We start from the raw sequence: 12,077 nt of genomic DNA on the forward strand, positions 1-12,077 counted from the left end.
CACTGTTGAAAAGAAAGAAGCAAGAGACAATCTTTGAAAAAGATGTAATCGCATCACAGTTTACTCTCCCAGCTTTCTGCTAGTGTGTGTGTGTGCGTGTGTGTGTGTGTGCTTGTGTGCTTGTGTGTTTGTGTGCATGTGTGTGTGTGTGTGTGTGTGTGTGTGTGTGTGTGTGTGTGTGTGTGTGTGTGGACTGAGGGCACACAAAGAGTACTCAAAGCAGATCTAGAGCACAGTCTCACAACAGACACTTTTAATGGTGAGTCACTCGGCACAAAAACACTTGTGTAAGTGTGTGTGTGCCTGTGTGTGTGTGTGTGTGTGTGTGTGTGTGTGTGTGTGTGTGTGTGGTGTGTTTTTTCCTTCTTCTTTTCAATCCTTTTTTTTTTTTGCGTTGATGTAAGCGTTGTTGTCGTCGTCGGCGTGTCGATCTTCTGTTTGTGTATCAGTGGAGTGACACAGTTTGTGCGACATCTATCTGTGACGATTCAATTCAGTCGGCTGAAACATTCCAAACTCAATGACTCTTCAAGCGGCCACACGTGGCTCACACCTTAGTGATTTGTCAAAGTTTAGAGAGATATATTTCTGTATTTATCACAAATCTTATCATATTTATCACAAATCCGTTTATTCCAGCATCGTCCACCCGAGCTGGATTCACACACATGATCCTAAATAGCTCATTTTATCTTTTTACCATCACCTCACGATTGGGCTACATCACTTTTTACATTTAACCTTTAACATTTATCTATTGCAAGTTTGGAAGCACTTTATAGCTCAGGATTAAGGAAACACAACACAGTGATGTGAGTCTGTACCTCGTTTGGAAAATCAGCCTCAGATCAAAGAGGCGATTACAACAAAGGAGCGATCAGAAGCAGTTTTCGTTCCGCTTCATCAGTTTGAACTCATCGGGTTAAATGGTCTTACGTGAGGGATGTTTCATAAAGGAAGCTCATGGGAGAAGCATCTGCAAATCAGGAACCAGGATTTATCTGTTTCATGAAGCTGGTTGGAGCAAATGCAAAAGGTTAAAAACCCAGATCTTAGATGTCAAGAAACTAGAAGGGTCGCTCAGAAGAGGGTCTCCCTCCGCCAAGACCCAAAAGTCCCTTTAGAATCACTAGATCTGGATGTTTATTTGCATCTGCACCAGACTCACACAGAATATCAGTCTCCTAAACATGACTGTTTGGTGATCCACATCACATCCTGCTTATAAGTTTAGTCTGTTATTTAGTTTCCTGCTGAAGAACAGACAAAGAAACTTCAGTAAAAACTTTACCTCCTCAGCAGAGGTGTTAGTAATTGCAGGTTTAATTTTATTGGGTAAAAAATCTTTTAAGAGGTTTCTTACTTTGAGGCGAAAGCCAACGATTTTCACCATCTTTACTTTAGTTGCAGTTTATTGAAAATTACTTGTTGACTTGGTCTCTCTGCAGGATGCTTCAGGCTGAGCTCAGGTTTCAAACTTTGCATTTAAGTGCACCTAGACTTGATGTGTCCTGACATTAGGAACCTTAGACACTGGTTTCAGTCCTGTTAACTGACTGTGACACAGAGAACCTGAGGACGTGCTCCTGGTCAGACGAGTTCTAAACCTCCTTTATGAAGCAGAATGTCCTGACTGGTTTCAATAAATCTGATTTTACAAACGGACGTACTCCCAGATGCTCGTGGGACCCGAGTCCCGACACGTCTCGTCTTCCTCGCCTCCTCCGACCTGCTCGTCTCGTGACTGCAGCCACCGCTGATCCGCTTCACTTCTCAGTGACTCGCCTCTGAATCTCGTCCCATTCGTGCACAAACTAAAACTTGCTTGCAGATTCGTATCCCGTCTTAAAAAGTCAACGCTGAGCAACATCTTAGCTGTTTGGTGGAGTTACTGTGACCAACAACCAACGCTCGTTGTCACGTTGTTGTTGTTGTCGTCGTTGTTTTTGTTTTTCTGTTTTCTTCTTCTTCTTCTTCTAAATAAATGCCCAATGGATTTTTTCTCTTTGTATTGACTGGACAATGTAATCTATTGGTGTTGATTAAAAATGCCCTGGTAGCTTGTGGATTGCTAAAGTGGTCAGATTAATGTACTGTATAGCTGTACAAAGAGTGATATCAGATGTTTTAAACCTTTCTTTTCTCTGTGGGTACAGCACTGTTTAAAAAATATCAAAGTGGTTTTTAGCCCCTTTGCCTGTTTTAACTTATAATTTGGTGGTGGTCTGTATTTCTTCTATTGTTATTTATATCATTTGAAATTGTTGCCCTTGCTGCACTGATGAGAGACTGTAGCTCTGTGCGGGGGGGTCGTACTGTAAACCTGTGTGAAGCTTTGTATTTTCCCCTCTGGTTTTGGACTCAGTGAAAGTGTGATGTTTACATGTACAGTTTTTAAAGATTTTTTCTTTTTTCTTTTTCGCGTCTTATTCAGGCTGTTTCCCCCCCCCCCCCCTTCACCTTTTCCCTTTAATCTGTGTACATTTGCCCAGATGCTTTTTTCCTTTTTCTCTGTTGTTGTTTCATTGCATCAAGTGCAGACGTGGCCTCCTTGAGGACTTGGTCACTGACGTGGTCGGCTCGCTGTTGTGATGGCTTCCAGCATTTTAATCTTAAGTAAAGAAAAAAAAAAAAACACGAAAGGGAACGTCACAACTTCTCAAAGTGGACCAGGAAAGATTTATCAAGGGTCAAGACGACTTTAATCAGCTGTTTTAAAAAAATACTGTCGTGGCCTAAACGAGAGCGAGAGAGAGTAAGAGAGCGGTGGAGTGTAGGTACATTTATTATTCTACATTAAGTGCTCATAATCTTTTAATATCCTGGCCGAGTTGTCGGGGGGGGGAACTCCTTGTCCTTTACCTGACCGGTGCCCTGATAGGTTCACTTTGACCTGTTGTAATATCTCCTTGATAACACGAAAGCCATTCCCCTCTTCTGGCCTTTTAAGGGGAACCCATAAACCTCAGGAAATACTGAATCTCCAAGTTGAGTTTGTATCCGCTGATTTCTTCTGAGATGAGATTTAAGTCTCTAACGAAAACCATTAACATTTATATGAGATGTCTATTGTTTTGTACATTTATCATTGTGATTTAAAAGTGGAGCTTTTTTCCAGTACCTGTGACTTAATATTTTTGATTTTTTTGATTTTTCTTTTGGAGTGTTTATAGGTATGAATATTTATTATTATATGTGAAACTACAAAAAGACAAAAGAAAAAGGTTGAACCTGTTTCATTTGTATGTTTCATGCAAAACCTGTCGAGGTGAGACTCTCTGCCTCTTACATATCACTAATGAGGGACTCGTGTTTGTTTGGAAATGGCGCTTTTTCAGTGTTGCATCGACGCTATGACAAAAAAATACACCAGTGGTTTACCAACGGCAGAGTTTCAAGGCTCTCCTCTTCTCCTGAGATGTCAGTCAATGAATAAAATAGTGCGATGAGCTATCAGACTCGGACCTCCTGTGTGCTTTCATTGTTTCCATCTCCACATCACACACACACATTCGGATCCTCACATTCTTACTGTATCATTAGTGTCCACAAGATGGCAGCAGAGCTACAGAGTGTGGTTAGTTCATTAACAATAATCTTATCCTGAAAACTACTTTGACATTTACTCAAGGAGGTTACTATATTTTGAGATTCAGATTATTTAAACAGGTTTTTATTGGGGTGATTAATTTAATGATATGTTTTAAACCTAATAATGAATAAGCTGATTGTTATTTTAGAAGTATGTTCTTAATTTTTAAAGAGTGGCAACTACAGGTTTCATTGGTGGGGTCATTAGGCCAACAGATTTACCATATGCCAATTTCTACAATATAATGTTTTAATTTAGTTTAAATGAATCATTCCTGTTTATTTTACTCTGTAGACTTAATTCTCTAGAGTTTATTACTTTTCATAAGAGTTCTCATCTGACCTCAAACATCATACTCAGCAGAAACAAGCTCAAGTTCTTCACCTGATTTCTTAATAACCTGCAGCTGTAAATTATTTCTTTACCTGATTTAAAGCAATTCTCCTTTTTATATCAGATAGAGTTTGTTCTTTGTGCACTTTCCCTGACTGATTAAAATGAATCTAAACCTGCATCATGTGGTAAAACCTCTCACACAAACCTCTCATTCAAAAGTTCAGTTCAGACTTTGAAATCTTTTTTTTCCGAGAATTTACTTTGTGAAATTCCCGACATGACTCAGAACAAGCAGTAAACAACTGTGCCCTGTGTGCAGTCGGTCCCGAGGGACCTGGACTGTGTTGACACTGAAAGTCTCTCAGTGACACGTGGACACACACAAGCTCAGGGTTTCACGATTTCTGCTCATGCTGCTGATCAAATATAAAACTAAAACCAGACAACATCCGACCTCCGGCAAACAGACTGAACACTTCTTGCCTGTAAATATCTAAGATTACACAATGATGCACCGTGTTGACCTGAGGTGCAGCAAGTGGAAACTCTGTATCTGCAGTAGATCTCTGTTGCCTTTAAAATACCTGGTTTTTGCACTATATATACTTTATTTAACTATTTTGAAAATAGCACAGTTAGGTTGGAATTCGACTTCAGACTTTATTCATGTTTTTGTTTGTTTTAGATTCCATCCGGGTGAAAAATAAATCTTCTAGGGATTGATTGATTCTATTTCCAAACACAAACATAACAACACACATCCACAAACACACTTACATAGACGTTGCAACTAACGCAGCTATGGATTGACAGAAGTGGACTTTTGGTCCAGAGCAGCAGGACATCTTCACTTCTGTGGATGTTTCGACAAAATTTGACATTCTCAATATATTCTTTGTGAACAGGAGACAGAGTCAGTAGCCTTGTTTACATGGGATCAGGTAACTGAGGAGGTGAGAGGAGGCGACTCATCGTCATTGACCACCAACATTGACCCCTGCCCTACTGTTGTTATTCTGCTTTTACTGGGCTTCATATGACCAAACCAACACAATACAAAACGTCGAAACACTTCCATTTAAAATCTGTGAAGCACTAATTCAAATTTGAAAGATAATAGTTTCTGGAAAAAATTATGTTCTTGCATCATTCAATGCTTCCTGTCAAGTTTGCACTGAGACGTCCTGAGTGGTGGCAGAGATCTGCATGAGGGGAATCTCTCGTGTCAGGGAAGGATCATCGCTACTTGGCCGGGATCACAGGACACTTTTAGATCCCGTTGCCGCTCTGATACGAAGCCAGGAATAGTTCAGCTTTGGAGGACGTGGAGGACAGAGCCGTCATTTTTTAAATAGAGACGCTGAATCTGGCTCCATAAGCATAGAAATACCTGTCCCAGTATGTGGCACTAAATGTGTCACGTGCACAGAAGACTGGAGAGGTTTGACTTTTGTCCCAGTGACTTGAACTGGATTCAGACTTTGTTCAGCCTATTCTTAGATGTCGGTGTGTGCACATTGCAAAATGTTCCCTGCGAGTTATTTCGTGGAACAGTCGAAATAGATAATCAGCGAGTTCGTTGATCTTTCTGACAGTTACGGCAGAAAGTTCTGGATATTTTAAGCTCAAGGATGAATATGACCCAATAGATGAGTTCTACAGGAACTCTGTCCCAGTTCTACCAATGGGAAATTATATGAATGAGTTTGTGAAAGAAGTGTTTTTCCTGAACATTCATTAATAATTATTCAAGACACTGATATTTAAATTTATTGTGAATGTACCTGAGTATTTTACGCCTGGTTTCTCCTGATGATAGTTAGTAGATTAATGGAGTTTTTTCATGTGTTTACTGGGCAGCAACTTAAGAAATGAAAATGTTATTCAATTCAATGCTCAAAATTCATATATGTATATTTTAATGTTGTGTTATTTTGACAGTATTCAGCCCAAAAACTGTGAACAAAAAATATTGAATTTGAAGAAAAACACCCAGATTGCAGAGGGAGCTGAGTTTGGACTGAACATTTTGTTAAAAGTAATATAAAAGTAATATATACATTATGTTATATATATCATTTGTATTTTGATACAACAAACCAGAGGCTTGAATTACATTAATAAATTCCTTATTCTTCTGTCAAGTATATAAAGTTATAAACACAAAAAAACTACTAAAATCCCACTTAAATTAGTAGCAAGAATACTCTGATACATTTAGTCAGTCGAAAAACTGTGATCACACCATGTTGAAGTTGAAGAAGTTGACCAAGAAGAATTTGCACGGACTGAATCTCTGAAAACAAAATGTTGCAAAACATCTTTTTATAAATTAGATTTATATCCCTCTTAATTTTCATGATGTTCACATATCATGGCAGCAGGTCCGTGCTAAATTATTTTTGGAAGGTACGTTCAGGTCAGCTAACTGCGGCGGCAGTTTCCAGCAAGTTTCTAAGTTTGGCTACAACCAACATCCAAAATAACCCAATGGTTGACTCAGACTCGTATCCAGGAGCTGTTGACCCACATCGGCATGAAGGTGATCTGTCAACTGAATGAATCATTGCTAATCATATCAGAGCTATAACCAGATTAGGTGTGTTCCGCACGTAAGCTGCGTGTGCTCCCATAGCTGTGATACAGCTGCTCTGCTGTTATATAAAGAGTCAATGTCGGTGTATAAAGTTTATCAACGGTTATATAGAAACAATAAAACCCAACACAAGTCTTGACTTTGAGCATTTTATTTGTCATTATCAACAGTGTCAAGTTACAAGAGAAACAACATGAAAAACAGACTTTTTACACACTTTGTTTTATTTTTTGGTCGTATTAAAACATAGACATACTATAGGGATGCAAAAAGCAAAAGTTAGTTCTATTTAATAGATAAAAAACCACCCCCATCATCTCCAGCATCATATCCAGCATCATCTCCAGCATCATATCCAGCGCTGGACTATGTGATGGGACGCTGAGGGTGAAGGTGCTGAGGGTGAAGGGACTTTGGGTGAAGGAGCTGAGGGTTAAGGAGCTGAGAGTGAAGGAGCTGAGGGTGAAGGAGCTGAGGGTGAAGGAGCTGAGGGTGAAGGTGCTGAGGGTGAAGGGGCTGAGGGTGAAGGAGCTGAGGGTTAAGGAGCTGAGGGTGAAGGATTTAAGGGTGAAGGGACTTTGGGTGAAGGAGCTGAGGGTGAAGGAGCTGAGGGTTAAGGAGCTGAGGTTGAAGGAGCTGAGGGTGAAGGAGCTGAGGTTGAAGGTGCTGAGAGTGAAGGAGCTGAGGGTGAGGGAGCTGAGGGTGAAGGGACTGAGGGGTCGGAGGTCACAGGGCGGTAAGGTGGACTAGGAGGAAGGTGGAGTCGTTGTCTTTCCGTTTTCGCTGCTTTCGCTGAGTTGTCTTTTCAGAATCATTTCCCGGGCGAGGCAGGTCACCTGACCGTCGGCCACTGTGTAGGATTTGTTCCTGCAAACACGGAGAAAGATTCAAAGTTTAACCCACAAAACTAAAAACCAAACAAAAACCCGACTGACAGAAAGTGTGGTTGAATCACGACGCTCACTTTTGACTCTCGGATCCGTTCTGCATGCCGGGCTGGTTCTGCTTTGCGAAGAAAAACGAAGTCCACCAGCTACCGGAGTCTTGTCTTGGAAGTCCTATAGGGAACAAGATGGATTCAATTTAAGTTGGTCTTTTTGATGCAGGGTGGAGCCACGTTTTTAAACTTAAAAATGAAAAATGTTACATTCTCCTCTCCCGTACCTGGGTGGTGTGGAATGACCTCACCCGTGTGCTCGGCGCTGCCACAGGAGCTGTTGCTGGAGGTGGAGCCGATTCGTCCTGCGACAACAACAAAGGAGATTATAAACTCAAGGAAATCTCATCAAAGACATAAACAGTTTTCCACAGAGGAAATGGCATCTGGTAATTTTTGACCATCCACTCAAATGAAGACAGTGTAAACGCAAACAGGCCACGTCTGACTCACTTCTGTAGTAGTCGTGGGTGGCGATGAGAGAACCAGTTGATGGAATTGATGCCATTTTCTCTGACCTAAGGTTTAAAACCGCTCAAATGTGGAAGAAGGTGACCTGCACGGGAGACAAAGGGAAAAAGATGGAAGATTATTTTATTGGATTTAAAAGAGAATGAAGAAGATGCTGTTACGTTTTCAGCATTATCTCTATTCCATGTTATTTAAAAGGGATTTGGCCGCATCCTGTGTTTGGTTTAAGGCGACGTGAGGAAGCACATCTGCACTGACAGCCCTCACAGAACAAGATGTCACTCCGGGTGCATTTCAGGGAAGCTCGCCCGCCTCCGTCCATGCCCTTTGTGCTCCATTCCTTCAGCGGAGTGATGAAACGGGGACAGCTGCCTCAGAGAATCTCGTTTCCCATGGCTCAAATAACTGGGTGTGTGTGTCAGTGTGTGTCTGTGTGTGTCTCTGTGTGTGGGAATGTGTCCTCGTGTCCAGCTAGACTCAGATAAGACTGTGCATGAGTTGGTGCATGAGTTGGCTGCGTGGCTGAATAGATCGGGGGTGCCAGGGTTCCTGCAGAACACGACTTGTCTGCGTGGCTGCTGCTGTTCAGCCTGGAAACTATAGAGGGCTCAATCCAGAAATACTTTCAGAGCCAATTGCAGAAATAAAACTTACCCTAACACATTTCAGGATTTATTGACAGTGCAGCAAATCGGATTTATTATTTTTTTTGATTTGAGTTTTCATATCCCACATGTATTTCAGCCACTTTAAAGTGGAGAGTGTTGGGAGCCTGAGAACCAGTTGGAGGCTGTAAAGCTTAACTCCAGGTGGACAGCAGATGGCTTTGGGGATTTCACGTCTGCACTTCACAGCCCAGATCAACACAAACACACAAGAGTTTTTAACCTTAGAATTAAATCTGCTTCTAGAAGTCTGTGTGTAGTAGTTTGTGGATGTGTGACCTTTCAAATATCCTCTCAAACTGACACATAACAGCTGTGACACACAAACAACAGAGATGCAAACACTACCTCTTTGTTTGGTGATGAAAACAGCTGCTGTGACACTAATGTGAGCAAAATGAACCTGATGCTCTGGAGTGTTTTTAATAAAGTCGTTAGATTCAACCCACAGGCCGAAGAGATGAGGCTGAATGTGACCTCAGAGTGAAGATAGGTGTGTGTCAGTGTTTCTCTCTTACCTGTGAGATGCTGCTGCTGGAACCAGGTTCTCAGGAGCTTGAATAAAGAAAAGGCTGCAGGTTGTGACTGAGGCTGATCAGTGGAGGAGTTCTGTGAGAGAACCAGTCGACAGGATGCTGGTGAACAGGATGCTGGTGAACAGGTTGCTGGTGAACAGGTTGCTGGTGAACAGGCTGCTGGTGTCACTGACTCAGCTCAGACTGTGGAGACGCTTTTATAGCAACTGACCGGGGGGGCGTGGCCTATGGCAGCTCCAGGACTCAGAAGGTGCAGTGGTGCACTGAACAGAACAGTGATATAATAAATAGAATACATAGAACGCACATAGGACAGACATAGAATACTTAGAACGCACTATAACAGACATAGAATAAATAGAACGAGCATAGAACCGACATAGAATACATAGAACACATAAAACGCACATAGAACGCACCTAGAACACATAGAACACATATAAAACGTACATAAAACACATAGAACACAGGTAAAACACATACAGAACACACAAAGAACAGACATAGAATACATAGAACACATAGAGCACACATAGACAAAGAACACATCAAACACACATATAACACACCACAAACAGACATAGAACACATGGGGCACACATAGACTTGTTTTTCAGGAGTCCTCTTCTTTTTTCACAGTAATACTAATAACATTAACGATGTCTGAATTTTTATTATTGGCATATTAGTTTTTAAGGTAGTTGAAAACCTAAACTTACAAGACGTACAAGAGACATTCAACATCTTGTCCTATATATAATATTTATAAATATATATATTGAATTGTGTCAATATGTGATCAATGAACGGTTCATGCATGACACCGCCCCACACCCGCATGTACGGTGGCCCTCAAGTTCAATCTCAGCAAAAACATCAAATGTGTTATTGAAAAATATAATTTAAAAAGTATGAGTCATTTTTGCAGTGCAACCTTCCCTGGTGGTCTAGTGGTTAGGATTCGGCGCTCTCACCGCCGCGGCCCGGGTTCGATTCCCGGTCAGGGAACTCACTTTTAGCCTCTTCAGTTGTTTATGTTTTCAGGTTTAGGATCAAGACTTAATCTTCTCACTGACGCGACCCAGACTTTAATTTGATTTATATGTTCAAACCATGATCTCTGTTTTTTTTATCACATCCCAAACAAAACCCTGCAGGTCCAGGTTCATTTAGAGGCCTCTAGCGCCCCCTGGTGTATGTTCGTGGAGAGCTCAACACACTGGAAATTCAGAAAACAACCTCAATTTGATGCTTTGTGTTCCATCCCTAATGACCAGTAGCCGATCAGTAGTAACTTCAACAACTTCACAAAGCATTGAACTACAACCAGGTTCATCACTTCTTTGGGAAACATTTCCTGTGTCGTTTTCCCCTTGTGTCATCAAGTTTATTTCTTAATTTGCATGTGTTTGTCTGAATCCCCACGCTCTAATATCAAATAAAGCTGCTACTGACTCTCGTCTATAATTACATGAACACACTTCACCAGAGGTAATTACCAAAAAAAACACACACACACACACAAACCATCGAATGTACTTTAATGAAAAATCAAGTACAAATCAAGTACAAAAATACTTGTTTTTTAATTACATGTCAATTGATGTCAGCGAGTGCATATTGCAGATGATTCAGATTATTGGTTTGCTGTGCTCATATCTTAAAATACACAAATTGCATGTATGAAACCTATTAAAAACCTATTAAAATATTATTTTAATATTTGAGGGTTAAAACAAGGTCACATTACAAATTCAATACATTCTATTTGTCATCCTGTGTTAATTAAGAGTGAGAAATATCAGTGGACACTTTGAGCATGAACAAGGAGGTCAAATGAAATGTTTTTTTAACTTTAAAAGATATGAAAAATAAAGAACTGTGGTGTGTTCTCTCATGTGCTGTGGCGTGAGGATCTTCTCTCCGACCCGGACATATCTGCGCTACTCGTCACCTTATCCTGTCGGAGTCAGACAGAAAACAAGAGATCAGGACTCACACAGGAAAGAAAACTGTGTGAACATCTGCTGTTTTTAAATAAACTCACCTTCACAGTCCCAACCATTTCCTCGAAGGACTTGAAAGTAGACGAGTGTCTGTGGAGAAATATACAAAGACCAGTTAGCCAGTGGTTTGAGAGCAAGTAAGAGTAATTACAGGAAACACAGGGTCACAGTGTTTCACCTCATACTCGGGACACTGATGGTGTGGCTCAGGTTTCTGGGTGAAAGAGGAGCGAAGGAAGAACAAGCTTAATATTTCACAATTAAAATGACAGTAAGACTTAATAAACAATAAAGAGCAAGCAATACAAATATAAGCCTTTATCAATATGGTACTGTTCAACAGACAAATGTCATAATTATGAATGTAGCTGGTCCGGTGTTAAGGGCTTGAAGGTGATTTAAGGTTGTTGTTAATACTATGTATTGTTTGTATTTGCGAATTGTTTGTTCTGTTGGACAGATGAGCCTTTAATAAATTATATTATAATAATAATATCTGATATATTCTAATATAATAGTATATTCAGGGGTTGTATAGATGCACATAGACAACTAGACTTGCTTGTGTTTCTTGAAATATGATTAGTATTATTATTAGCTGCCTTTGGTTTAAAGCTGAAACTAGTGTTTTCTCCTTAATTTGTCACATTTTTCACTACATTTTTCAAAAACATTTTTAAATGTCTGGAATTAATTTAAATATGAATAATTGATTGGTTCTCAAAGTATCTTTGTACCTAAGTTTTTTTGCCAGGTTATTTATCAATTTAATCCATTTATTAAGACTGTATGATAACACAAGTTAAGATAAAATTCACGTCAGATTCTAATTATTCTGTTAAATATTATATTTTCTGGTAAAGACACACACACACACACTTCAGTGGACTCAGTTTCACGTTGTAACAAACAGACGTGTCTTACCGGGGGGGACTCGG

General features: G+C 40.3%; 2 protein-coding genes and 1 non-coding gene across 3 annotated transcripts in view; 1 reads left to right on the forward strand and 2 right to left on the reverse strand.

Annotated features, from left to right (window-relative positions):
• Positions 1–6,659: 6,659 nt before the first annotated feature.
• On the reverse strand, positions 6,660–9,296 carry LOC133004635 (pancreatic progenitor cell differentiation and proliferation factor A-like). Its single transcript, XM_061074111.1, has 5 exons — positions 9,116–9,296; positions 7,915–8,017; positions 7,689–7,766; positions 7,489–7,582; positions 6,660–7,391 (listed from the first exon to the last, which is right to left on the reverse strand). The coding sequence occupies exons 2-5, from the start codon at positions 7,967–7,969 to the stop codon at positions 7,271–7,273; spliced, it is 348 nt and encodes a 115-aa protein (XP_060930094.1). The 5' UTR covers positions 7,970–8,017; positions 9,116–9,296; the 3' UTR covers positions 6,660–7,270.
• A 773-nt stretch (positions 9,297–10,069) lies between these two features.
• On the forward strand, positions 10,070–10,141 carry trnae-cuc (transfer RNA glutamic acid (anticodon CUC)). Its single transcript has one exon. It is a non-coding gene; the product is annotated as a tRNA-Glu (tRNA).
• Positions 10,142–10,907: 766 nt separating this feature from the next.
• The window catches only part of LOC133005714 (tumor protein D54-like), a 5,202-nt gene continuing 4,032 nt past the window's right edge, over positions 10,908–12,077 (reverse strand). Inside the window, exons 6-9 of the mRNA XM_061075485.1 lie at positions 12,064–12,077; positions 11,318–11,353; positions 11,181–11,229; positions 10,908–11,093 (exon numbers count right to left, since the gene is read on the reverse strand). The exon at positions 12,064–12,077 is cut by the window's right edge and continues 13 nt beyond it. Of these exons, the coding sequence (XP_060931468.1) occupies positions 11,028–11,093; positions 11,181–11,229; positions 11,318–11,353; positions 12,064–12,077 (165 nt within the window). The 3' untranslated portion in view covers positions 10,908–11,027. The remainder of the gene's footprint in view (positions 11,094–11,180; positions 11,230–11,317; positions 11,354–12,063) is intronic.

Source organism: Limanda limanda, chromosome 7, assembly GCF_963576545.1.
Source record: "Limanda limanda chromosome 7, fLimLim1.1, whole genome shotgun sequence".
Taxonomy (NCBI): Eukaryota; Metazoa; Chordata; class Actinopteri; order Pleuronectiformes; family Pleuronectidae; genus Limanda; species Limanda limanda.